The 27,240-nt window shown below is 30.3% G+C and overlaps 1 protein-coding gene across 1 annotated transcript; it reads right to left on the minus strand.

Annotated features, from left to right (window-relative positions):
- Positions 1 to 26,417, minus strand: LOC113386974 (serine/threonine-protein phosphatase 2A 56 kDa regulatory subunit epsilon isoform). Its single transcript, XM_026624731.1, has 9 exons — positions 26,064 to 26,417; positions 25,204 to 25,668; positions 6,685 to 6,884; positions 3,008 to 3,202; positions 2,500 to 2,690; positions 2,073 to 2,286; positions 1,844 to 1,963; positions 1,238 to 1,467; positions 1 to 430 (listed from the first exon to the last, which is right to left on the minus strand). Exons 2-9 carry the CDS (start codon positions 25,337 to 25,339, stop codon positions 265 to 267), a joined length of 1,452 nt encoding a protein of 483 aa, XP_026480516.1. The 5' UTR covers positions 25,340 to 25,668; positions 26,064 to 26,417; the 3' UTR covers positions 1 to 264.
- Between the last annotated feature and the right edge of the window lie 823 nt (positions 26,418 to 27,240).

Here is a 27,240-nt window from a genome sequence, read left to right on the forward strand (position 1 = left end):
GAAAGTCTTTGCATATTTCGCCAATAAACCAAGTCACACTATAAACAAATAAAAACTTTAACATAACTGCATCACACATACAACTTGTGCATGTATAAACTGATAAGTACACACGCACGAGCACTATAATCACTTTGAAACTTCATACACCGATTGATGTCATGTCGATGTGTGGTAAATGTCATGACAGATCACAGTAGCAGCAGGAAGGTTATAGGTTGCTCAGATTGTATCCTGGTTCTTGACACATGTATTACTGATGTTTCACTTGGTTTTCTGTGGCAATTGATGGTGGGTTACGGCTGTCGTTACAGCATTCTGCAACTGTGGTCCTGATGAGCTTGAGGACTCTATCTGCTTTCGGTGACTTATTTCCAAATCTGCTAAACGTTTCCATAATTCATCTCGTTCGCGCTCGCGTTTCTTTTCTCTGTAAAGATAAACGTTTTAGAAATATACCATAATTTTGTATCGAATTTGCATAAGCATAACCGGTTATGCAGCTAGTAATCCTTATTCAATTTAGATATACAATATGAACACTTTAGATATTTATTAGAATTTTTTTGATCATTTTTAATTAAATATATCGGCAATTAGGTACTTTTATTATACTTAATGGCAAAATTAGTTACTATATTTATTTCAAACTAAGTTTATTTTATCAAGGTATCAATATATAAATATATGACAGAGTGTCAAATTCTTTATTAAAACAATGCATTTGTAATTAATAATTATTATTGTGATAAAAAGAATAAATAATGTTGGTTTCAAATGAAAAAATCTTGTATAACTTAAGGATATGTATTTTGACATTCAATTTCGCATTATTAAAGGTTTTTTTTTGTTTTCGATAATGCCTTCAGATAAAATATTTTGAAAATGTTGAATTTTTGAATGTTGAACTTTAATAAAAGGAGATCATTTTCTGTAAGACTACATTAGAAAAACAGCAAATAATAACAGATTGTATAATTTTTTTTTGACCATTTTTATAAAATGCTTGTAATAAGTTTTGAATTCAGATGAAGATTTATATTTTACAAAATAGTCAAATAATAACTAAATATCAAAATAACACATGAGTTATCTTAACATTAAAATTATAATTAAGAAGCGTCAAGAGTGAATAGCACTGATTTTATAAAAAAATTACATAAATAGTACAAGAATAAAAAATGTATTTCTATAAACAAAGTCTAAACACTAAATGAATTATAAAATATCCACTTACTTCTGTCGTTCTCCTTTATAACTTGCAGTCAATTCATCAAATAGTTTACTATTCATTTCCATGAATGTTTTTAAGACATTATAAACTAAAGTCACAATTGTCTGATTCCAATGCTCTTTTGAAATGCGGTACAAAGCCGGAAACATTATGGGCATAATTACATGATTGTTTTCTTCAATAAGTGACATAACATATTCATTATTCCAATAATATAAAGCTCTCTCAGCAACCTACAAAAAATCAAAATATTATATACAATACAACATTGAATGAAAAAAAAACTATTTTAATATTTCTAACTTTGTAGAGTACTAGTTTTATTTTTAAATTTGGAAAATTTATATGTATGGTATTATCTCATTTTAATTCAGCATTCTCAATTATATATTCCATTTAAAAGTAAAATATTTATATATAAAACAAAAACAATTTATATACAAATAACAAATTTTATGAATTGATCATATACATATTTACATAATAGCACGACAATTTAAAAAAATGGTATCTATGATATATATGCATGAAATAGATTTTATATAATCTGATAATTTCATACCAATAATTCATTCACGCATTCCAATATGCCAATAATTCATTTTTTACCTGAAAATGAGGACTACTGACACATCTTGCAATTTGCCTGAACAATGGCTCTTGTACCCGAGCGAATTGTGATGGCTCTAGCACATCCATTATTTCCTCTATCTCTCCAAGAAACATGACCTGAAATTATAGAAAATTATAAATTAAATATATTAATTTATAATTAATTATAAGTTATAAAATAAGTTTATGAGAATCCTGTATTTTATAAAATTATATGTAAACAAACCTCTTTTTGGCTGCAAGTTTTTGGCCAAAATTTCAGAAGACCCCTGACAACAGGTTCTGTCAAGGCAGCATCTTTTTCCAAAAACTGAACCACACAATAAGCTAGTTGTGCATGATACAACGATAAGCATTTCACTTTATGTAAAGGCAGAAGAACTTTTACCAAGAATTGCTTGTGTTCAGACTTCAATGGCAAAGCGAAACCATTTATTATGCTACAAAAAATGAAAAAATATTCACTCTGAAATACAGTGTTGAATAACATAATTGTACCAATCAAAAAGTGATCTTTTTTGTTAACAAAAGCACTTGTAAAACAAAGTAAAAGACGTACTAGTTTTTTTTTATAAAATAGACGAAAATTTAAAAGTTCTTTTTTAGCAAAATGTATTGTTGAATGAGAATAAAAAATCTAAAAATTTACTTACCTGCCAAGTATTTCTAATAGTTCACCAACTCCATTGAAATGTTCGGTTTCGTAAACAAAACGCAAAAATATGTTGTTTATTTGTTTGCGAATGAAGGCACGTAGGCCCAAAAATTTTCCATATATGCGATGCAAAACTGTCTTCAGGAAATCGCGTTCTCTTGGATCTTCCGAGTCAAACAACTCTAGTAGCTGAAATAAGAAAATAAAAATTAATAAAACGAGATATGTTATAGTACAACACTCTCCAAAAAATAATTTATTCGAATGCACGTAAATACTGCTATAATAAATTGTTTGTACTGACATCTTGAAATGAAATATGAATGATCTTATATCGGCTTATTTTAATTTCTATTCTATTCTATTTTAAACTAGAGTTTGGGATTTTCATTTTTATGTTTCCCATACGGGGTCTCAATTTCATTTTAAGAAATAAAACAATTACAAATAATAGTAAACAAATAATAAATAATAAGTTTATTTACTTCGAATGTTAGTAATTTTACCTGGAGAACAAACTTCTGATCGATGACTTTTTTGCCGATTGTCGGTTGAAAATCAGTGTTTTCCAAGAATCTCAAAAACAGTTCGTACACTAGCTGTAAATGTGGCCAGGATGCTTCCAGCGTTGGGTCATCCTCTTCGGGGTCAAAATCTGGATTCTCACTCGGTGGCAGCGTTCGGAATAAATTCGCAGAAATCTGGAAATAAATAATTGATCTATTTATTTAAAATATACTTCAATTTATAATAAATTTATATTTCTTCTTAAAATTTATGGTGTATCTTAAAGTACATTCATTTATTATATTATACCAATCGAGTTATTTTAAAAAACACTTTCTTTGTAGTAGTCATGGTCATTATATTGGGTTGTTCGGAGACTAACTTGGTTTTTTATAGACATTTTGACACGTAATTTTCGTACATTTTTTTGGTCATCATTTTTTAATTTTCTGGTATAAGCATAATTCCGAAATCATAAATGTTTTGGTCGTTATTGGCAAAAAAATCAAAGTGATCAAAGTGCTTTTTGACAGGCTGATTTGAGGTAAAGGTTTTACCGCCTAAAAATTTTTTTAGTGACCGGGTCAAATAATGGTCCGATGATGGCAGGGCTGGAGAATATGATGAATGTTCATTGGGTCCTATTCAAGCTTCAAAAGCTTTTGGCGATTGACCAAACTTATGTGAGATCTTGCGTCGTCTTGATGCAGGACTATACCTTGCTTGTGGATTAATTCTGACCTTTATTCTATTGAAGTATATCATTTAGTTTATCCAGCTGATGACATAAGGCATCCGAATTAACTGTTATCTTATTCTGGAATAGCTGAAAAATAAACAACACCTTTAAAATCTTACCAAACACACAGCATCACCTTTTTCTGGCAAATTTCATCTTTCCCCTTATTTTGTGAGCAGGCTCTTGTTTTTTGTTTCGTAGGCAATTGCGTGTATTGTATTTTTTACATCCCATTTCAAATTCCTAGTGACAATTCGCTTCAAAATCTGATAATTTTCAAGACTTTTCAGAGGCGAATCGCGGACGCCAGTGCTGCGACACACTTTTCTTTCTATGAAAACCATACATTGAACTTCGAAAAAAAAAATCCAGATCTTTTCAAATTTCAGTTTGCATCAACTGATGCATTTCTCGCGTTTTTATCAGCTTGGACTTGGTGCAACTTGAACATCAAAATACCAGGAAAGAAATTTAGCAAACCAATTTTGGCACTGTCGCACTATCAACACGTTATTTCCGTACACAGGGCTCGCTCGTAGGTAAGTGGCTATAACGACTGGACCTGGATCAGGGGTCCTGTGTTCGATACCCACTTCGAGCAGCCTGTTGTCAGGCAGCACTGACAACGATTTTCACTTGGAAACATAGATAGCAATATGTTTCCAAGTGAAAATAGCCCTTGTCCGGCATTGCTGCACTAATAAAAAGTCATCACTATCACAACAATTGTAATAATAAAAATTCAGCACATAGAGATGAGACAACTGTTTGGGTTGCCATCTATAATAAAACAAACGTAGTTTGTAAGAGATTCATCACAACAGCTCATAGAACCCATAAGTTCTGATCGCTGTTCAAATAAAATATAAAAAAAAAAATCCAGTACACATCGATCAATTTCATTTTGACTTAAACAGTTTTTTACCTTTTCTATAGCAAAAGAGTAAAATATGTCAAAAATTCTGCTTAATTCTTTCCGTATTCAAAGTGGCACCATCCAATAACTACTGCATGTCATTAATTAGAATTTTTTTTACACACAAGCCTTAAAATATGAGTTTTCAAATAATATGATAATTATAGAAGTGTGTGATGTTAGGTTCAAAAAAATATAGCTAAATTCAGGTGGTAAAAAAACGAAGTGACTTTGCGAACAATCTTATAGTACATTTGTTCATTTTTGTCATGTTTATTACATGTTCGGCTCTATATTTTTATTCTAAATGTACACATATCGACGTAGAAAATAAACAAAATATAAAGAATTTGATTAACATTACATTTAGAGCTTTTAAAACCAAACGAAAAGCTCAATTCGAAGAATTGTGATCAGCAACTGGATAATTTAAGGACAGCGGTCCAAAAAAGATGAAGGAAATCTTTAATTAGAAGGACATCATACTGCACCAGAATAACGCCAGACCACACGCTGCATTAGGAACTCAAAAATTAGAGAATTAAGCAGGGAAATTCTGTCGCCTCTTGGGGCGGCCAAATCAAAAATAACAATTTTAAAGGCGGCCATGCACGAAAATCAGCCGTAATAAAAAGCGGTCGAATTGAAAGTCCACCGAATTAAAAGGCGGTCAAATTGAAAGACCGCTGGATTAAGAGGCGGCCAAAAAGTCCGCTGAACTCATGTGCGGCTGTGTTGAAAATCCGCTGAGTTAAGACGACCGTAGTCAAAATCAGCTGAAGGCGGACGTATTCAAAGCTAGATCGAATCAAAAAGCGGCTATTGAAAGCTTTGTTTCCAAATTTTTAACGAGTGTATAAACTTGGTGTAAGGTGCAACTTTACCTTAAAGCAAGATGCATGAATTTTTCAACATGTGTAAATAATCGACTTATATATAAAAAATATATTAATTCATATCATTCATGTAATGGTTTAAAAATTAAATATTATTGAACAAGAAATAAACATGTGGTATGATCATTAAGAACAGGATCCAAAATCGCCAAAAAAATTTGTTAATCAATAACTAAAAAGCGACTCGACCGATCATTGACAAAAATTAATCAGCACAATTCTCAAATAGTACCTTTTATAATGGTTTTTGAATTTTCAAGATCGATTCCCGAATTTAGACTATAACGTGGATGAAAAGTTTGACACTTTTGACAATACTAAAGAAGCGGCTCGGCCGATGGTGTGGCAAAACTAACCAGTACGAGTGCTTATCCTATTGCATCACATAAATTTTGCCTCACATAATATTCCGAAAATTAAAACGACTTGTCGTATCGTCGTCAGGTGGAAATATTTAGTTATATTTGAGATTATGATCTCTATCGCCAAAAAAGTTTTATTAATATCATCGAGAAGAAATATTTAACAATTAAATTCGACGAAACGATCCGGCCTATCAAACAGTTTTTCAATGTTTAAAAACGATGCAGGATTTTTGGCTAAAACGTGTACAAAATTTTAGAAAGATTAGAAACGGCGAGACCGATTGTTGCACAAAACTGACTGACGGTAGTCGTTATCTAGTTACATCAAATGACTTAAATTTTTGAAATCGATTTAACCGTTTTTAAGAGAAAACATTGGTAAAAAATCAAAAATCGGCTCATATACACACTTATTATTCAAATTCTAGTCAGAATGACTAGAAACGCAGAGAAAACATAAAATTTAAGGTCAAATTTTCTGTGAAAACATATTTGATATTTTCCTATTATGTTATTTTCAAGGGCAACCAAAAATGCTTGCACGCAGGCGTCCACATACCCAGCAGCGGCCCTGGTAGTACCCACGTGCATAATATATATACACAGACGTGTTCAGACTTATATTTTAGTCAAGACAGAATAAAATAACAGAATATAGATACATTTACCTTAAACGTTTCAGACCAAGACCAAGACCAAGACTAATCTATGCTATCCCAAGACTCAAGAGTGCATAATAGTTGTAACAATTGCAACTTACCATTTTAATAATTTCTGGATAAACAGGCTCCGTCAGTACACCCCTGCCGTGTGTCATATAGTCCACTAGATCGTTGAGAGAAGCGCGCTTTATTTCTTTGCCTTTCAGATCAGCCACGGGGTCCATGAAATCAAACGCCACGCAGCACTGGCGCAGCTTACGAATGAACAATTCTTCTTGCTCACCACTGGATACCTCCACTGTAACGAAATAAATCATTATTAGTGAATCAACAAAATTTAATTGCACATAGTACAACAAGAAATTAAATTCACATAAGACCTGTGCTCGTGCTTTGATAAGTTTCAATTCACCTGAAATCGTGTTCAAAACAAAAAGATTTGTAAGCCTGCAGAAACACCTTATAATATAAACTACGATTTTATGTTTATGCCACTATTTCTAAATATTATTGAAAATTATACAATATATATTTTATAGCCCTAACACCAATAATAATTGCTATATTATAATCTTACTAGCAAACCCGACGAACTTCGTTTCGCCACCAGATGGTTTCGTGAGAAAGATGAAGAAATTTTTTTTTTGTTTTATATTTGAAAAGGAAAAATTTGATTTTATTATACAACAGTAATGAATTTATTTCGATTACAAAAATGAAGTGTTTTTTAGTTGAACTTCCCTAAGTAAATGAAAGTGAATCCGCAAATTATCCGTTTCATTGAAGTGCTCTTTGGTAAACCACATTTTTTGTTTTTTGCTCTGACGTTAACACAAACAAAGCGGATGGTTTTCCAACTCGTGAACAGGCAACGTATAACTGCCCATGTGAAAAACAATGATTTTCTAAATAATCTATTTGAAATTTATCCCGCAAACACTAAGCGATTGGCCTTGCGACTTTTTAGTTGTCATTGCGAACGCAAGGCGAACTGGAAATTGCAATCGTTTGAAGTCAAACGGAAGACCAGTCGGAATCATTGGTATGTCACCAAATCGCCAGCAATTTTTGTTTTAATGGTGAAATTCAGTGCGTGTACATCATTATACTTTGCGGCAAGAATTGTTCGTTGACTTAACCAAGCATAATTCTGATAATTCTCACTAATATGATTACTCGAATTTTTAATTACGGTGCGTGAAGTTCCAGCAATTTGCATTAGGGCACAATGCCATGCACCACTAATTTTCTTAGCTATAAACCTTGCGGAGCCCGAGACCTTTCCAACGAATGCAAAATTGTCGAAATCGGTCCGTGCGTTCTGGAGTTATTTCGTCAGGAAGGAAAACCCGACTTATTTTTATATATATAGAAGATAAATGGCATAATAATAAGGCCTTTTGTCAAGGAACACCTGGTGTATAAATTACATATCGCCATTTATCCAAACGCACAATTTCATGAAAAATTATTAACTTCCCATAGAAGTTATTGTAACCGCAAAAAAATCGAAAATGAAAATTTTTGCATTTCTTTACGTTTCGAAGGTTTCTGAACATTTTAGACATACCTTAGAAAAAATTGATGTTTGTGTGTGTGTGTATGTATATTTGGAAACAATTTTTCTTCCACGATTTCGGCCGCACGGATTAACCGATTTGAATGATTAAGAAAACATTCGATTCCTATCGATAAGGAGACGTGCTGATTAGTTTTTGGCAAAGGCATGTCTAGCCATATCAAAGATACGGTGCAAAAGGTGCCAAAGACGGTAATTCAGTTTTTGAGAGAACGAAGCGCGCAATTTGATTCAAAAAACATTTTACTTATATTGACGAAATGAAGAATTGATTAAATTTTTGGAAGGGTAGGTCTAGCGGTTTTGAAGATACAGAGAAAAAAGTAAAAAAATAAAATAGTTGGCAGTCAAAAATGATCATCAGACATATGTTCATCAAATTATCAGGTATTTTATAAATATTTTAAAAATGAGTACTAATTTTGTTACTATTTTTAATTTGGGTCCGGTACGAAGATTTTTAATTTTTAAAGTTCACTTGTACGGTTCAAACAAATATCAAAATTTTCAGAAAAAAAAATTATTTCAAAATTTTCAAAGATATACAAAGTTTTATATTTGAATATAAATTTCTAATTTATAGAAAATTCTAATTTCCATAATAATTCTAATCGTAAGAAATATATCCTCAGATAGATTCATTCCGCATCTCTTTTTAATGTAAACATTTTCAAGTGTTTTAAGCGATAAGATCGTCGCTATATAATATGAGCGATAAAGTATATAGTATATTTATCTATTTGAAAATAGATAAAACAATTGTTATTAATCATTAATCAATATTTATTGTTACTGTGGAGTATTTAATTCTAGTACGGGAAGTTTCAGCCTAAGGCACGATGCCATGCAACACTAGTTTTTTATATTAGTACGAGTACTTACGTGTCATACTTAAAAATCTCTTAAAATTGATCTGCAGTCCGATTCAAGTTCCGGCAAACGTATCATGAGAAACAGGATTGTAATGAGAATAGTTAATATTTCTTTGATAAGGAAACTTGATAATATACTAGTTTAATTGGTAATTGTTTTCATTAATTTGGTGTTACTATATAAATTAAAAAAAAATCTATATTTTAGAAAATAAAAAGTAATGAGATCGTAATAAAAGTTAATCAAACGAAAATATTAAATATTTTAATGTATTTATATAAATGAATGCCTGTATCACGTACAAGACGGTGATTTGAAGGAAGAAAAGTACTAGCATAAATGTTGAAATACGTAAGTTTGATGGTTGATTTTCTGTGACAAATTCAATTAAAGAACTATCAGGATAAGTGCATTGATTTCTGCATTTCTGCATGTGTCTTTAATACTAGTTACACGAATACTTATGTGTATTAATTGATATTATTAATTCCAGTATTAGTGTATACATAAAATTGTAAAAACATCAATTTTAAAAGTAATTTACATATTGTAAAATTTGCAGCGAAGCAAACTAATGTTTATTTAACGTGTTATGAGCATTCTTTGTTTATAAGACAGATACAAAGCGTGCAGATAAAAATATACCAAGTGAATGTAGTTTTAACAAAATTATAAATAGAAAGCAAAATATATCAGAACCCTATTTTAAAACAATTTTATGAGCAAACAAGTTTTCCAACCGGATTATGTTATTAGAATATTAAAAACTTAATAACTTAATCGAAATGATTTAAATCATTACTATTTTTTAACTCATCGCTTTATTCAAAAAAATGGTTATTTAATACCAAATAAATTTCAAGAGCTATTTGTCGCAAAATCGATAACTAGTTTTATCAATAAAACTATCATGAATTATATGAAAACAAAATAAAAGTAATATGTTAAGGAAATGTTTGTTTTCAATGACAGAATTCGATGAATGACTGTACCTACTCAATCAGCTGATTGGACTGTATCGTGCATAATTAATGATATATTTTAATTAGTAATTTTTTGATTATAGATATTTTAATCACGTATTTACTATTTATCAAAAATGCTTATGTATTTTATAACTTTTAGCATACACATTAATTTATTAGCTGTAAAACTGCATGCCCATTTCGATATCTTATAAATTGTTTATGTTTCATTGATACAAATTAGAGACATCACCTAAAAATTAATACCGCGAAATTCAAATTTTAATGGCAAATAACATTGTGAGTTAATATTAAAATAAGAAATCAATTATTAATGTTGGTGAAAGAATTAATCAACATATTATTTACATTAATTACAGCTTTATTTGATAAATATTCTCAGCCTGAGTTAACCTCGCAAATCAATTATTCATCTCCAGTTCGAATTTGAAGTATACGATGCAAAGTTGCAAACCTAATCTACCAATTAGTGATGTAATTATTATTATGGTTTCGTAATACAAATTACACAAGCGTTATATAACTAATAAGATACTAATTATAACTAGATTCAACTGCAATAATTTCTAACAGTACTATTTAAAGCTAACCTTTAACTATTTATAAATAATTTGTCACCTTCCTAATTACTTGCTGTTTATTATAGACCGCTAATTATAACCAATTAGGTAAATCTACTTATCTTACAATTAAATAAGTGACTATTTGAAGAAACTTGCTAGCCTATATAGCTTAGAGCTATTTATAACTGTTTAACTAGTTAGTAACCTTTATAACGACGGTATTTTAAAGATACCCAAGGTGCGTTTTTTAAGTGAAAACATATATAAAATAATAATATTTTATATATATATATATATATATATATATATATATATATATTAAATAGTATGTGTGTGTGTGCGTGCATACATATAAGGAATGTTCGCACAAAGAGACATGTGTTGAGCATGTAAATTATCATTTTATTACCTAAATCACTCTTGTTCATGTTTTTCAAAATTGCACTATAGTTTGAGAAGCAATAAGTAAGTAGAAGGTAGAAACATCATTAGGATATAAGCAAAGGGTCGTCCATGTGCTTTTCTAAGTAATTTACTATAAATATTACTAAGACGACTTTTCACAGTAATTTTGTTCTCGTGTAAGGTGTTGTAATACCTCTTAGCTAGGTGTCTTTAAGAGGCAATCGTTGTCCTAACTACATATCGAATATTTTAAAGAAAGCTAGATAATTGTGAACAAAATAAATTCTTTTTGAATTACAACATGTGAGAAAAATGAGCTTACAAGAATAAACGCTGTTTTACTATTTGCACTAAAAGTGAAAATATTAAATTCGGTTCAAGTCAATTTCATCTCATTTTCCGATTACTTTTTATTCCATTTGAATTTACTACATAATTGAACTTAAGTTAACTTAAGTTCAATAATAATTATTTTAGTTTTAATAATTATTAACATGAATAGTTAAACAATGAAGATGACGAGTAAAAGAACTGCATTTGTTAAAAATTCATTAATAAATCTTCACAAATATTCGTCCAACATCTACACCTTTATTCTAGCGTAAAATCGATTTTACGAATTTACAAATTTATTTCTAGCAAAAATCCAATGAAATTCGCGCGAAATTCGCATGGTAGCCGTTGTCTGTGACGTCACATTGTTGGTGATCTAATACCGGCACAGGTCTACAAATTAAGGCTCGAAAAAACTCGATTATAAAAAAATGATATAAAATTATTGATTGAATTAATACATGTAGTACTAATGTATATATATATATATATATAATATATATATATATATATATATAAATGGATATATTTCTGTGTACGTAATTGTTATGCATTCTTAAACCATACCATATCGCCGTAAAAATTTTGAAAATTTCCGGACAAGTTTTCGGATATTTTGATTGAACTCGAGTGGTAGGGGTTGGCCGCCTCGAAGACTTTTTTTATTTTATCGGTCAATTTTCATTTTTTAATATTTATATGACCCTAAATTTTCAATCCCCTGCCATATACCCATATTTTTTAAATATTATAGTGATTACATATATTATCATAAACCGTGCATCCGCGCCGTGAAAATTTGAAAAAATGTTAGGTATATCCCCGGATACGTTTTCGCATTTTCTGATTGAAACTAAGTGGTAGGGGTTGGCCACCTCGTTTTTTTTGGTCAGTTGTCTCAACACATGAAACTAAGTTTCTTACCACCAACCCCTATTTCATAAGGGGTATTATATTAATTATCGAGAATTTCGATTGGTATTTTTTAAAGTTAATCAAGAAGCTTACATTTTTATTGCGGTTTTATTATATTTTTATTACGGGCTGATCACTTCTAACGATCTTTATTTTTTGAAGACATTTTTGTTATTTTTTTTATTAGACAGACATTCTAATTTAGACAATATAAATATAGGATAGAGCTAGGCTTAAAAGTCCGCGGGTAAAAAGGTCAATTAGTTAATCTGATCTCAGATTCAACTGATTTTTTATATAACCTTTATCAAAGAGATGAATTAAATTAATAGTCATTTTAATTCTACCAATAAGTATTTGGTAAATATTTGTAAAAACATGCGCTCATGAAATTTGAATTTGACATTGGGTAAATATTGTAGCTTTTAGTTCGGCAACCGCCTCACAATTAAAACTAAGGGATTGGGCGTGTTTGCCCCATATGGGAACAGATAAATTTTTTTGGAAAAAATAGCAAATCAATATATTTCTACATTTAAAAAATAACTGAGAATGGGATATATGTTGTTGGGTTTTTACAGTTTAACTACTGCAAATATGCTTCTAAGTCTATATTATATATTTGGATGCTGAGTGGGATATTTCACTCGATGATGCATCTAATACAGCTCAACGATCAATGACGAAGGATACTTGGTAACAGAATAGCATTTTTTCTGATTTTTATTTATATGTATAACAAAGCAACGGGTGATCGGGTAACGCTAGTAACAAATAAATAAAATATTGATATTATAGATTTAAGGGGGTTGTTCGGTTTTTATTTTTTTTTTCGATTTTGAGATTTTTTGATATTATATATATATATATATATATATATATATATATGTATGACCCTCTGAAACCGATTTTTACATCGCTCCGCGAGCTATTGTATGCCAGCTGCTCTCTTTCTCATTATAATACCTCATGCACATGACCTTTTTAATGTATCAGCATCTTTGAACAACCCCCTTAAAAATATATATTTAACTACGTATTATATAGATTGTGTTGTCATTGTCTTTGTAAAAGCGACTAGAAACTTCAGATTTTAAAAGAAATGATATATAAAAAAATAACCTGCAAAAAAATGAATTTGTAATTCTAAATTGAATTAAAAACGAAAATTTACTGCAAACTTCCCGTACCTTACACATTATAAAAAGTATCAAATTCTATCTCAGAGATCTACACATATCTTCATTAGATTTAGATTATATAGACTTTATTATTAAATATGCTGGAAAGATAATGTATATCGTGGACTGAAATCTTGACCAGCTCTGCTGACATACACGGCCGTGAACGTTATTTGTTTAGCTGTGTGAACGAGACCTCTCCGAACAAGAGCTGCCCGACTTTAATTGAATAAATATGGTTTCAGCTGTTAAACGTAACAAAGTTGGCGGCTGATACATATATAGGAATACAGAATGAAAATTTAGAGTAGCCTTTATGTGGCGCTGAATTGCTAGCTTTATTACTAGCTTTATTTTACAAAGATGATGGAATTACTTTTTTTTATTACAACTTACTAACATATTCGCATAGGTAGTTCCTAATTCATAATTTGTAAAATATATAACCCATTTGTCTTTTCGGGTATGATTATTTTGGGTAATTTTCATCTTTTACTTTCTCACTTTAAATATTTGTTTAAACTAGTGGGGCGCATGGCATCGTGCCTTAAGGCAAATTGCTGAAACTTCCCGTACCAAAAATTAATTTTTTTTTTACAAAATATTAATTTTTTTCTTTAAACTTTGAAAAAATTAAATTTTTGAAAAACTTTAAACTTTGAAAAAAAATTAAATTTTTGGAGAAAAAAACTGCTGGCAAAAAATGTTTTTTTTATTTTAAAATATTTTGGAAATTTTGAACTATTTTTCGAAGCAATCGCACTGCTTCAGCTGTATAGAGACGAAATATCGAAGCGCGTAAGCGCCGCGTCGCTGTCTAGCGGACAATCGACGTTACGAAACCCATAGAAATGCAAACAAAATTGATACGCATGATTAAAATATCCATAAAATATCTGATAATTTGATGTGCATATGTCTAATTATCATTTTTGACCGCCAAATGGCATTTTTTTACTCTTTTTACTAGATTTCCGAAACCGCTAGACCTACCTTCTCAAAAATTTAATCAGTTATTCATCTTGTCAATACACATAAAATATTTTTGAATTATTAAAATCGGACGCTCCGTTCTCTTAAAAACTAAGTTACCGTTTGTAGCACTTTTTGCCCCGTATCTTCGGAACGGCTAAACCTGCCTCCGCCAAAACTAATCAGCACGTCTTCTTATCAATACAAATCGTATGTTTTTTAACTTCCCGTAGGGCAAGTTATAGTAATCGCAAAAAAATCGAAAATGAAAATTTTTGCATTTCTCGACGTTCCAAAGGTTTCTGAATATTTTGGCATACCTTAGAAAAAATGGATGTGTGTGTGTGTGTGTATGTATGTATGTGTGTGTATGTATGTGCGGATACAAATTTTCGTCGACGATTTCGGGAACACCGATCAACCGATTTGAATATTTCAAAGAACATTCGATTCGTATTGATAAGGAGACGTGCTGATTAGTTTTTGGCGAAGGCAGGTCTGGCCGTTCCGAAGATACGGGGCAAAAAGTGCCAAAAACGGTAACTCAGTTTTTAAGAGAACGGAGCGTCCGATTTTAATAATTCAAAAAACATTTTACTTGTATTGACAAGGTGAAGAACCGATCAAATTTTCATAAAGGCAGGTCTAGCGGTTTCGGAGATCTAATAAAAAAAGTAAAAAAAAATGTCATTTGGCGGTCAAAAATGATCATTAGACATATGCACATCAAGTTATCAGATATTTTATAGAGATTTTAACAATAAGTATAAATTTTGTGTACATTCCTATGGGTTCCGTACCAATGTATACACGTTACACGGCGACGCGGCCCTCACGCGCTTTGATATTTCGTCTTTATGCAGTTAAAGCAGTACGATTGCTTTGAAAAAAAGTTTAGATCTTCCGAAATATGTCAAAATAAAGAAAAAAAATTTTTTTTTCAAAAAAAATTAAAAAAAAAAGAATTGAATTTTTTTTTCAAAAAAAAATTAATTTTTTGTCCAATGTATAGTTTCTCAAACATTTTATTTTTTCGAAGTAAATTTTTTTCAAAAATGTTAATTGTTTTTGAAAAATTATAATTTTTGGTACGGGAAGTTCCAGCAATTTGCCTCAAGGCACGATGCCTTAATTGCCTTAAGACAGAATTCCACTTACAGCTAGTTGAATTATTCAAATTGCTTCATCCGTGTTCCCGAATCCCTCGACGAAAATTTGTATCCGCACACACACACATCCATTTTTTCTAAGGTATGCCAAAATATTCAGAAGCCTTTGAAACGTAAAGATATATAAAAATTTTCATTTTCGATTTTTTTGCGAATACTATAACTTACCCTAAGGGAAGTTAAAAAACATAAGGTAGAAGGGACCCAATACTGCAAGAAGTTAATTAATATATCGTTTACGTCCGGATTGGCCGGGAGAGTCCCGATTTTCCGCCTTGCGTCCCGACTTTTTCTAAAAGCAATATTTGTCCCGGTTTTAGGTGTTTTGTCCCGGATTTTTAAAAATTTTTTGATTGCCAATATTTTTTAAATATATCTCAACTAGAAAATTGGAACCAAAAAAATGTGCATATAAATTTTTAGCTCACCAACACCCCCTCCCCCTACCACCGCTCTCATACAGATTATAATCCGTCCCGGATTTCATGCAAAAAATATGGTCACCTTATAATAAACCAACAAATGATTGATGGTATTAACATTTTTAACTTCCCCTAGAGTAAGTTATAGTAACGGTCCGAAAATCGAAAATGAAAATTTTTGCATATGTTCACGTTTCAGAGGTTTCTGAACATTTTGGCATACCTCAAGGCAAAGTCAAGTCCAGCGGTTACGGAGACGAAGCAAAGAAAATGCAGAAAATAGAAATCGAGTTTTTGAGAGAACGGAGTATCCGATTTGGACGGTCCAAAAAACATTCAATTTGTAAAGATTGGGAGAAGTGGTGATTAGTTTTTGGGTGTGAAAAAATCTCAATTTTTTCTCCAATAAATTTTTTTGTATATTGAAAATTCAGATTTTAATTTTAATTCTGGCTAAAGTTCTAAAACTCATATACTTTAAATAAATAATTTTAACTTTTAATTCAGTTTATATAATCCTTATATAAATATTAGACAATGTTACAGTATTTATACTAATCTAATTGAAAACATTTAATATTCCTCGAACATTTCATGGTACAGAAAGTTCCAGCAATTTGTCTTAAGGCACGATGCCATACACCACTAGTTTTAATTATGTATATTAATAATTTATTTTTGGGGTCCTATGAGCTGACGTTCGTTATTTGACAACCCGAACAGTTGTCTCATCTCAATGTGATAAATCTGATTATTATACAATCCCTATAATAGTAATTGCTTATTATTAATGCAGCAATAGCAGACGAAGGCTATTTTCACTTGGGAACATATCGCTATCACTTTACATTATCACATTACCAACTGAAAATCCTTGTCACTACTGCTTGACATTAAGCTGCCTGAAGCTGGATCGACCCGGAACCTCTAATTCAGGACCAGTCGTTCTAACTTATCAAATACTCTTTGAATTTTCAAAATTACCGAAAAATAGTTTTCAAACACCAGGTATCAAGAGAGACGAGGGGTGAAAAGTGCTTGAAAGAAAATCACGTGAATAATGATCTGCCCCCCTTATATGGTGAGTAGAATTTCTTAAAATGACACCAATTGCAAAAATGGCCAAAAAACGGGAAGACGATTTAAGCAATTTCCTTCCAATTTTGAAGACTGGTGAACGATACAAGATCAACAAACGATTTACACAGGTAAATGGTAGATTATAAGCACATGGTAGTGCTTTCTAACAAGTACGGCCAACGGCACATGCTAAAAGGATCACGAATGTAAGCACATTACTGATTGACATCTATACTTTAAAATATATTCGAATTTGTGTAGAAATACAAGCTACTTGAGTTTAAAGAAAAAACAGGTCAATCGCGCAAGCAAAGATCACGTAATTTTATCAAGATCAGAGATTTATCGAGAAGACAAACGAGATCAATGTTTGCAAACAATGTTTCAACAGTTCGGAAACAAATTTGTTAGAAATTGTTCAATTCAGGAGCTTATAGTATAGTGAATCCAAGTGAATCTATCAAAAGCCAAATGCAGATTCATATAGAACAATTATTTTGACTGATTTTGGTAGAAATAGATAAAATGAAATAGCAGGTAATTTCGTATGATTTGTTAGCGCAATTTTTATTTAAAACTTAATTGATTAGTAAGTCGATGTAACGAAAGTTTACCCCTAAGTTTGGAGATGGGTATCGTAGTACTCGGGATTATTTTCCGTCGATAGAGCAGAACACCCAAGTTTAGAATGTGAAACAAGGATTTAATGATTGTTTGTGAACTTTAGATATATTTTTTCAATACACTTATATAGTGTTGCTTTTGTATAGAAGTTATGTTTTATAATTACTAAAGGCTGTATGAATACATACAGTACACGATTCGTATAGTACGTCGCCGTGGTGGCTGAGAGCAAACATACGTCCGGAACAGTAAAAAGGCTTTTATTTGGTGACAGAGTGGGCAAAAGACCGAAAAGGGTGAAAACCTACCTAATAATTTAGCTGTTAATTACAAAAAAATGATTCGACTGACCAGTTTTATCAAATAGTTTTTATACTAGCGAGACGCATGGCATCGTGCTTTAAGGCAAATTGCTGAAACTTCCCGTACATAAAATTAGTTTTTTTAAGAAGATTCATATTTTTGAAAAAAAAAAATACTTTGAAAAAATTTGATTTTTGAGAAACTACAAATTTTTGAAAAAAAAATTTTTTTTTGAAAAAGGACTGAAATAAGTGTTTTCTTTGTTTTGAAATATTTTGGAAGTACTGAACTTTTTTTCAAAGCAATCGTACTACTTTAACTGCATCGAGACGAAAACGGATAAACATTGGTACGGAACCCACAGGAATGTAAACAAAATTTATACTTGTTAAAATCTCTATAAAATATCTGATAATTGTATGTGCATATGCCTAATGATCATTTTTGACCGCCAAATGGCCTTTTTTTACTTTTTTCACTAGATCTCCGAAACCGCAAGACCTTTATGAAAATTTAATCAGTTGTTCATCTTGTCAACACAAAGAAAATGTTTTTTGAATTATTAAAATCGGACACTCCGTTCTCTTAAAGACTGAGTTACCGTTTGTAGCACTTTTTACCCCTTATCTTCGAAACGGCTAGACCTGCCAATGCCAAGAGTGTACCTACCATATGTAGGTTTTGAGACAACTTTTTAGTGTCAATATACAAATATTTACAGACTTACAGCTGGGTATCTCGAATTCCGAGATTCCTATATTACCGCCGGAGCAGCGGAATCTGAGTGGAAAAGGTTAGAATACTGTCGTAGTCGTATGAACTACAAGCAAGTTATTCTTTTTACAAATAGCAAATGTCTGAAAAAAGTGTTTTTTACAACTTTCTTTGATATTATTGAATTTCGTAAAAATAGTAAAAGTCGGAATTTAGGGATGAGCTTAGTGCGCACTGATGAGAACTCCATAAAGACTGAAAAAATTTCAATACAATCGGATCAGCAGAAGTTGAGAAATCGTGGGTATCGCGTTGAAAAAAACAGTTTAGAGAAAAATGCTTTTAATGTTTCTCGGAGGATGGGAATACAGGAGAATTATTATGGTCAAACCTCCGAAAATAAGTTTTCAAAAATTCTCTAGTATACATGTTCTTGAATAGTTAAACTTCGAAAATATATATAAAAAAACGATTTTTTTATAAATTATAGACCAGATTACCCCCTTTAGTTTAACTTTTGCATTTTAATTCAACTAAAAAAACTATTTAAAATAAAGCATAGTTTGTTAGATTATATTAAATTAATTTCATTTACATAACATTATTTTATAATTACATATTGTCATAATGAAATAATTTTAATATAAAAATAGAATATATTTAAATCATCTCAATATAACATATTTGTAAAAAGAAAACAGTATTTTAAACTAAATTATATATTTACATAAAGTATTTAAAAATGTACGAGTTACAATATACCATATGTTACATAAAAAGCTTATTGTTAGTTATATCATTTCATTAAAAATTATCCACTTTTTTCATTAACAAAAACACTATTTGCATAAATTTACGAAAATAAAAGCTGACAATATTGTTCACCGACTGAAGGCTACGCTAATGCTGTTGGTTGGTTTGAGCTTCACAATTTGTTCCACGTATACTATTTTTAGAAAACTTACTGTTATGTTATATTTTATAAAATAATGCGTTCATGTTGTATACATAGTACAGAAACTGAATCAGGTGTTGACAACGAGACAAAATCAGTTTAGATCACCGTTTCCCACATGCGATAAAAATTTTATTTCGAATTTGTCTCGACTAAGAAAAACAATCAAACAAAAACTCAAAAAGCATTTATAGAGTATCAGCACTGAGAGATTAGAAAAGCGCCCAGCACATTTTAGAGATTCTTTTGTCGTATGTCATTCACTGTTAGATATGTAAAACAGCGTCTTTATTAAAATTTTATTAATTATTTAGCTAAATATATTTCAATTTTCACTTTTGCTTCCTAGCAAAATAATTTTGAAAATTAGATTGCAAATCAATACTGTTCCAATCCATGAAAAACCAAACACTGAAATAGGTGAAATTATATATCTCAATTTGTTTACAAGTAACAAGTTGGTATTTTGCCTTACATGAACTTCTCGATATGTGTTTTTTTTTTTAATTTCAATAATTATTACAACTGTTAAATAATTAACATCTAGTAATATTGATAAATAATAACATAACGATATGTGTGAATAATCGACTTAATCAAAAAAAAAATATCAGTCATTAAAAGTATTCCGAGTGGATTTATTACACATAATTGAAAACAAACGAACACGTTAACTCGGAGTATTTTCTAAAAGCAAATTTTCAAAAATCAATCATTTTTATAATTGAACCAGTTTCCTTGGGACTTCAATGGTTTAGTATGTTCATAAAGACCAAGTACTCTAATTTTATACCAAGTAAATCATCTAATTTTAACAAACGTCAAAAAACTACTCATTTTCTCAAACTTTGATGAATTTTTAAAATTAAACTTCTTGTCGTAAGGCCGTAATATTTCAGTGAGCTCTATAAGACTATGACATATATCGCCAAAAAAAGTTCCATAAAAATCGTTAAATTTTATTTTCAACAATTACAAAAAAACTCCCTGGTAGGTTTTCACCTAAAACTAATCAGTATCATTCCCAACTAATATCTTTTGAACAGTTTTTGATTTTTAACTTCCCGTAGGATAGTTTTATAGTATTGGGCCGAAAATCGAAAATATTTTTTTTTACATTTGTCGACGTTTTGAAGGTTTCTGAACATTTTGGCATACCTCAGAAAAAATGGATGTGTATGTGCGTGTGTTTTGTATGCCCACATTTTTTGGTTCACGTTTTCGGGCGCACGGATCAACCGATTTGAATGGTTCAAAAAACATTCGATTCATAGTGATAAGGAGATGTGCTGATTAGTTTTTGGCAAAGGCAGGTCCAGCCGTTATGGAGATACGGAACAAAGAGTTCAGAAAATATAAATCGAGTTTTTGAGAAAACGGAGTATCCGTTTCGAATGATTTAAAAAACATTCAATTTGTAATGAATTTAATTAATTATAATAATATAATAACATTTAATTTGTAGATTGGGAGAAGAGGTGATTAGTTTTTAGCAAAGGCAGGTCTAGCCATTTCGAAGATACAGAGCTAAATGTGCAAAAAATGACAGTTTTTGAAAGAACTAAGCGTCCGAAAAAAAACATACTAATTTTTGCAAACTTTGACGAATTTTTAAAATTAAACGACCTGTCGTAGTATGATCTATAAGACTATGGTATCTACCGTCAAAGAAAACATCATAAAAATCGACGAAAAACATTCTTTTAACACTTTATTACAAGAAAACGGCCCGGCCGATCTTAACCAAAAACTAATCAGCACGATTCCCAACCAATATCTTTCGAACGGTTTTTGAACTTTCAAAATCAATTCAGAATTAGGGGCTAAAACGTGGACGAAACTTTTTTCCATTTTTCTGCAATTTGCAAAGAAACGGTTTGGCCGATCGTAGCGCAAACCTGACAAACGATAGTTCTCATTAAGATACATCGAATGACTTTTAAATTTTTGAAATCGGTCCAGCCGTTTTTTGAGAAAACGTCGATTTACGGCAAAAAATCTGTTCACGCACACGCACACACACTTTTTCCAAATTTGGTCTCATTCGATTCAGAATAGCTTGAAACGTCGAGAAAACAAAATTAGCGAATCGGATTTTTTGATAAAAACAAACTTCTCCTTTGTTAATAATAAGAAATGTGTGATCTATCGCACAATATTTCTCTTGATACATACGAGGTGTGTTCAAAAAGTACCCGGAATTACTAATAATTAAATTTCGCGGGTCTGGAGTGTCTGATTGTCAAAATTTTTTTTTATTGTGTTGGTATACATGCCCCTAAAGTATGATGAAATTTTCAGCTATATTCACTGTTTACTTTGTCTGTGGTAGTCGCTAAGGTTCGACGTGTTTTTCTGAGCTCGGCGATTTTTACAATGGAAGAATTGAAAAGTCAAAGAATTTGTATTAAATTTTGCGTAAAAAATGAAATAAAGTGTTGCAAAGTGCAAAAATTCACCAGATATGGCTCCGTGTGACTTTTTCCTATTCCCAAAGTTGAAGAGACCCATGAAAGGACGGCGGTTTTCCTCGATTGAAGAAAATCGCTGAGAGTGCTCAAGGACATATCAAAAAGTGAATATCAAGGGTGCTTCGAAAATTGGAAAAAACGCTGGCATAAGTGTATTATATCTGGGGGGGGACTACTTTGAAGGGGACCACATTAATGTAGACGAATAAATAAATATTTTTTTGAAAAAACGAAAATTCGTATATAATGCATAAAATTTAACATTACATCCCTGAACTTCCTTTAATATGCAAAAAAAAACGAAATTAACATAAATTTTACGAATGTGACATTGATCTAAGCAATTTTAATTATATTTAAAATTAAAATATTACAAGTTGTACAAAAAAACAGTTATATTTAGTAGCAAATGAACCGGTTTCATTATTTAGACAAAATACTGGTTTTTGAATAAAAAAGTGACACGAGAACTTTGACATGTTCCAAAAAGTCTAAATTAATGTGCTCAAAGTTATATTTAATAAAGTTTAAATCCAAATATAAAACCGTTTGAAATTTAAAATATCATTTAAAACAATAGAATCTACTAAAAATGTCTTAAATCTCTATTTAGAAAATATTTATCACTTTTCATACTTATTGTTATTAAATCAAAATATATTTCCAAGTGAAAATAGCCCTTAAAAAAATCACCATTGGAAAAAGTTCAAGCAACCTTTTAATATTAAATAAATAAGAAAAACAATGGATTGTCTTCTGAAAAGCCACTTGGCTGAGCATTATTACCACAATAGAACTCGAAAATAAGTTTCTAAAACAACATATACAATTTAAATATACAATAAAAAAAATTTATGAACCATTTTTTTATATCATAATTGCAGACTTTTAGTAAGAACTTTATTTTTAGATTATATGTATTACCTTTTTTATCTACGATATTTTATTTTATATTTTTCGATCTCATACTTTTCGCTTTTGAGCATTGTATAAAATTCTATTCCACTTACTTCATGATAAATTAAAAAAATAGCAGTTCGGTTTTCATAATTTTTGATAATTTACCTATAAATTTTCGAAATACCAGTACAATCCGGTATCAGATCTAAATCGCTTTTAGAAAAACCCGGGACACAAGGTGCAAATCTGGGCCTGCCCCCGACCAAACTGCGACTTATGCTCACCTTACAAAAAGCTGCTTATAAATTATTATAATGCCTTAGATGGAGTTATACCCTTTATCAACTGTTGCTATTTAAATTCAGTACATAACTATGATGTGTAACAATCGTATATCCTTGCCATCCCTTATTTTCTTCAGCCCTTTGGTTATATTTTGTAAATATACAAAAAGCAAAAAATGCAATCTCAACATAGATAACTGTACAGTCACTATTAAAGTTTGTATAGTTAAAATTTCAAACGTTAAAATAATCCTAGATATATTGACATGAGTAATCATTAAAACATAAAACTAAAATAATATCACAAAATAGCAATAATATCAAAAAATTTCATATTTTATTCTGCCAGTAAGATTTTTCAAAAAAAAATCGCTCGAAAGCTCGTATCTCAAAGTTTGCTCGTATGTCGAAGCTCGCCTTTGGCGGCATATGTGCAATTTAATATATTCGAAACCAACTATAGGTACTAAATATTCTAAATAAAAAGTAACATGAAAACTTGTATACTTGAATTAATTTGTCAAAATCAACTATAACCAAGATCAACGTATCAGTGCAAATTGGCGATCAAAAAGCGTATATACTCACCAATTATTTATTTCAATTATAGTAGAATTATACCAATATTAATTTTATGTTATATGATGGGCCAATTAATCTTCCATCAAAACAATCACAAACTGTTATTCAACATGCTCATCAACTTGAAAATTGCTATGAAATTTATAACAAATTTTAACAGATTTAATACTATTTAATGTTTCTACTTTTGTATTGTAATACAATCTTATTTGCTTATCGGATATGAATATAACTAATGGTATTTCATCAACTAGATGAAACCAGCAATCGAGAGGAAACAATTTGAGGCAAGTATTTTAATAACCTCAATCTATTGTCTTTTAAAAAAACTTTATTTATCCAATATGCGACTTTACCAGAAGATATATTGCATATCAGTAGTGCAATAATCATGGATAAAAGTTCCTATGAAGAAAAACTTGGATAGAGAAACATCTGTGCAAGTATTCAGATAAATTCTTCAAAAAAACAATAACAACTCATAATTTGCAAGTAAAAATTTTACTTTATCTGTTTAATAATTTTATTTTTGAATTGTGTTCTCAAAATTGTGCAATGTGCAATGGAAAAAGTGTCGGCAGTTCTTTCAAGCACGAACAAATTTTTGGAAAAAATGAGTAATGTTCTATTACTGAACATCAATAGAAATCATTTAACTGGTTTTATTACAATAAAAGCTTTTTATTCCGATATTAGTACTGGAAGTAAACCAAAGTTATTAATATATATATTCCTTTAGTACATTTTTGGTATATCGTGCTTGATAATATGTTACAAAATGAAATTAAATCATCACACTATATATTATGTTAGTAAAAACAACGAAAAATGAGCCAGTAAAACAAAGGATCATTTAAAGGTAATATATCTCTCCAGATTTTAAATTCAAACAAACTCGACAAACAAATTTTTAATAAACAAAGAATTATTAATATTACTTGATGTATTCAATACATTGATAGTTTTGTCAATATTTACCTAACTTAATTTAGAAAAGCAAAACAATGCCAGCAAAAAAAATTCATTTCACTTCATTTTTAAAGATATTAAATCTTAAAATCTCTTTAAGATTATCTTAGCTACTTTTATTTATAAATCATCAACTTACAAATTATTACTGGTTAATATTTTACGGACCCGTTCTTTATCCTAATTAATTTATTCTTGAGAAAAATAAACCATTATTTAATATTGAAGAAAAAATATTGGATCAAAGATATCTGTTATGTTTATGTTTTACATTGATTTACTTTTTGTTTTTATCACTAAACTATATGAAAATGTCAAAAAGAATATAATAGTTTACCTTTAAGTTGTGGCAGTTGTTGTAATTCGACATCCTGTGAATTTCTATATCGGGATGATCCCTGAGACTTTTTACTTTTTTTCTTAAGTGATCTCTTTGCAAATGGGTCTATTCGATCCACAAATGTACCCGACATCTTCACTAAATTGTAAATACTCAATAGGTGCGATGAAGAATATCAGAAACAGAAAATAAACAATATCACTTCTTCATAGTCATTGGTATAAATACTTAACTTTACAATTATATATTTCAATATCCATGCATTGGTTTGGTGTTTGATTAAAAAAATTTGGCACTGAAGAATTTAGATTCACATGTACTTATTTATATTTTAAAATGACTATTGGTCCACGAAATAATAATGGATGTAGTAGAAAAATGTTTGCACTTTTGATTAAATTCACTTATATTTCACCACAGTTGATAGGTTAGGTAGATGCTGGACAAATTCAGTGACACCAACTGCAAATAGAGAGCAATTAGTGTTATATTCAATATTGCATAATATGATTTCGGATCATTGTACAACAATAATATTTCAATGGCCTTATAAAATGAGCCTTAATTTCATGTGTTAATAAGACAGCCCGAAAATGCAATACGAATGCGACATCTATTCCTAGAGTTTGACATTCCTTATACTAATACAGACACATAAGTAGAAAAGTAATAAAAAATACTACATCGATGATTCGTTGTATTACATCAGTTATTTATGATGATATTTTTAAGACAAATTCAAAGAAATCGCTCCACATAGGCGTGCCGCCACCGCATTTACAATGTCAATCGTGGCTTTGCATTTTGACTGGCCGCTTGAATACGAAAAAATACACCCAAAAATAATTTCATCTCACCTTTGAAACGATTCATTTATCCAATTAAACACTAATGCTAGAGAATACTTTTATTTCACAGCGAATGTAAATATGATAATTTAAATTAAATTAAAAACTCTTTTGGTTGGCGACGAGAAAGCCTGAGGTACGTACATTGGGCCGTCAAGTACGAGGCCCATTCAATACTTTTCATTTTTACAGACACCATTTAACGGTAAAAGAGGAAAATGATCACATTCATATCCTAATAACTACGAGTCACTGAAATAATATTACAAATACACTTATTTGACAGTTCTTTACTTAAAGCAAGTAATTTAATTCAACCAACACACTACTAAACCGAGTAAGAATTTTTCGATTGGACGAGACCAGGGGAGACTGAGATAGGATTGCCGCACACGGAAAGTACCTATGGCTGAAAATAGATGGACACTAGAAAACATCACAGTCACAGATAGGCTTATTATTAATTTTAGTTGTTCTATTGATTAAAATTATAATTATTGATTCAAGTGATTAATATAGTCAAGTATAAAGGATACAAAACCTAATATCGTATTATAATTTTTTGTATTGAAACTATAATTGTGCTAAACTCATTTGACCTAAAATAGAAATAAAATGGCGGCATATACAAATATTTGTCTTTAACTTTGCTTAAATTCATAAAATAAGATATTTATAATTTGGCTATTTATTTACTTTCCGAAGGAGAAATTCTCTGAAATAAACTATCCTTTTTATTCTAAAGAAACGATTCGACAGATTGTTTTGCAAAATAATGAGCGCCTTATCAAGTTTCAACCAAAGGCTTTTAAAATTTCGAAATTGATGCAGCCGTTTATCGGGAAAAGGTCGACCAAGGATCAAATTTTGGCTAACATATTATTTACAATTTTGATGTCAAACTAAAAAATAATATAATATTATCAAATTGGCTTTTCTTGCAAGAACAAACTACGTATAGTTTACAAGTACTCATTCAGTATCAGTACTTCAATGACTTTAAGCAGAATCGTCCATTTACTATTATTACAATGTTATTGTATTTTGCAATACTTATTACAATTTTATTATCTTTTGCAATACGTACAGAACATCGAACAAATTTAAATAGGTAAGAAATAAATTGAAAAAAAGAATGCAAACATCTGTTACACAAACCTACATTAAATTTAGACTAATCAAACTA

This window comes from Ctenocephalides felis, unplaced genomic scaffold, assembly GCF_003426905.1.
Source record: "Ctenocephalides felis isolate EL2017-DRISC unplaced genomic scaffold, ASM342690v1 CF-g0.4_SCAFFOLD_03571, whole genome shotgun sequence".
Lineage (NCBI taxonomy): Eukaryota > Metazoa > Arthropoda > Insecta > Siphonaptera > Pulicidae > Ctenocephalides > Ctenocephalides felis.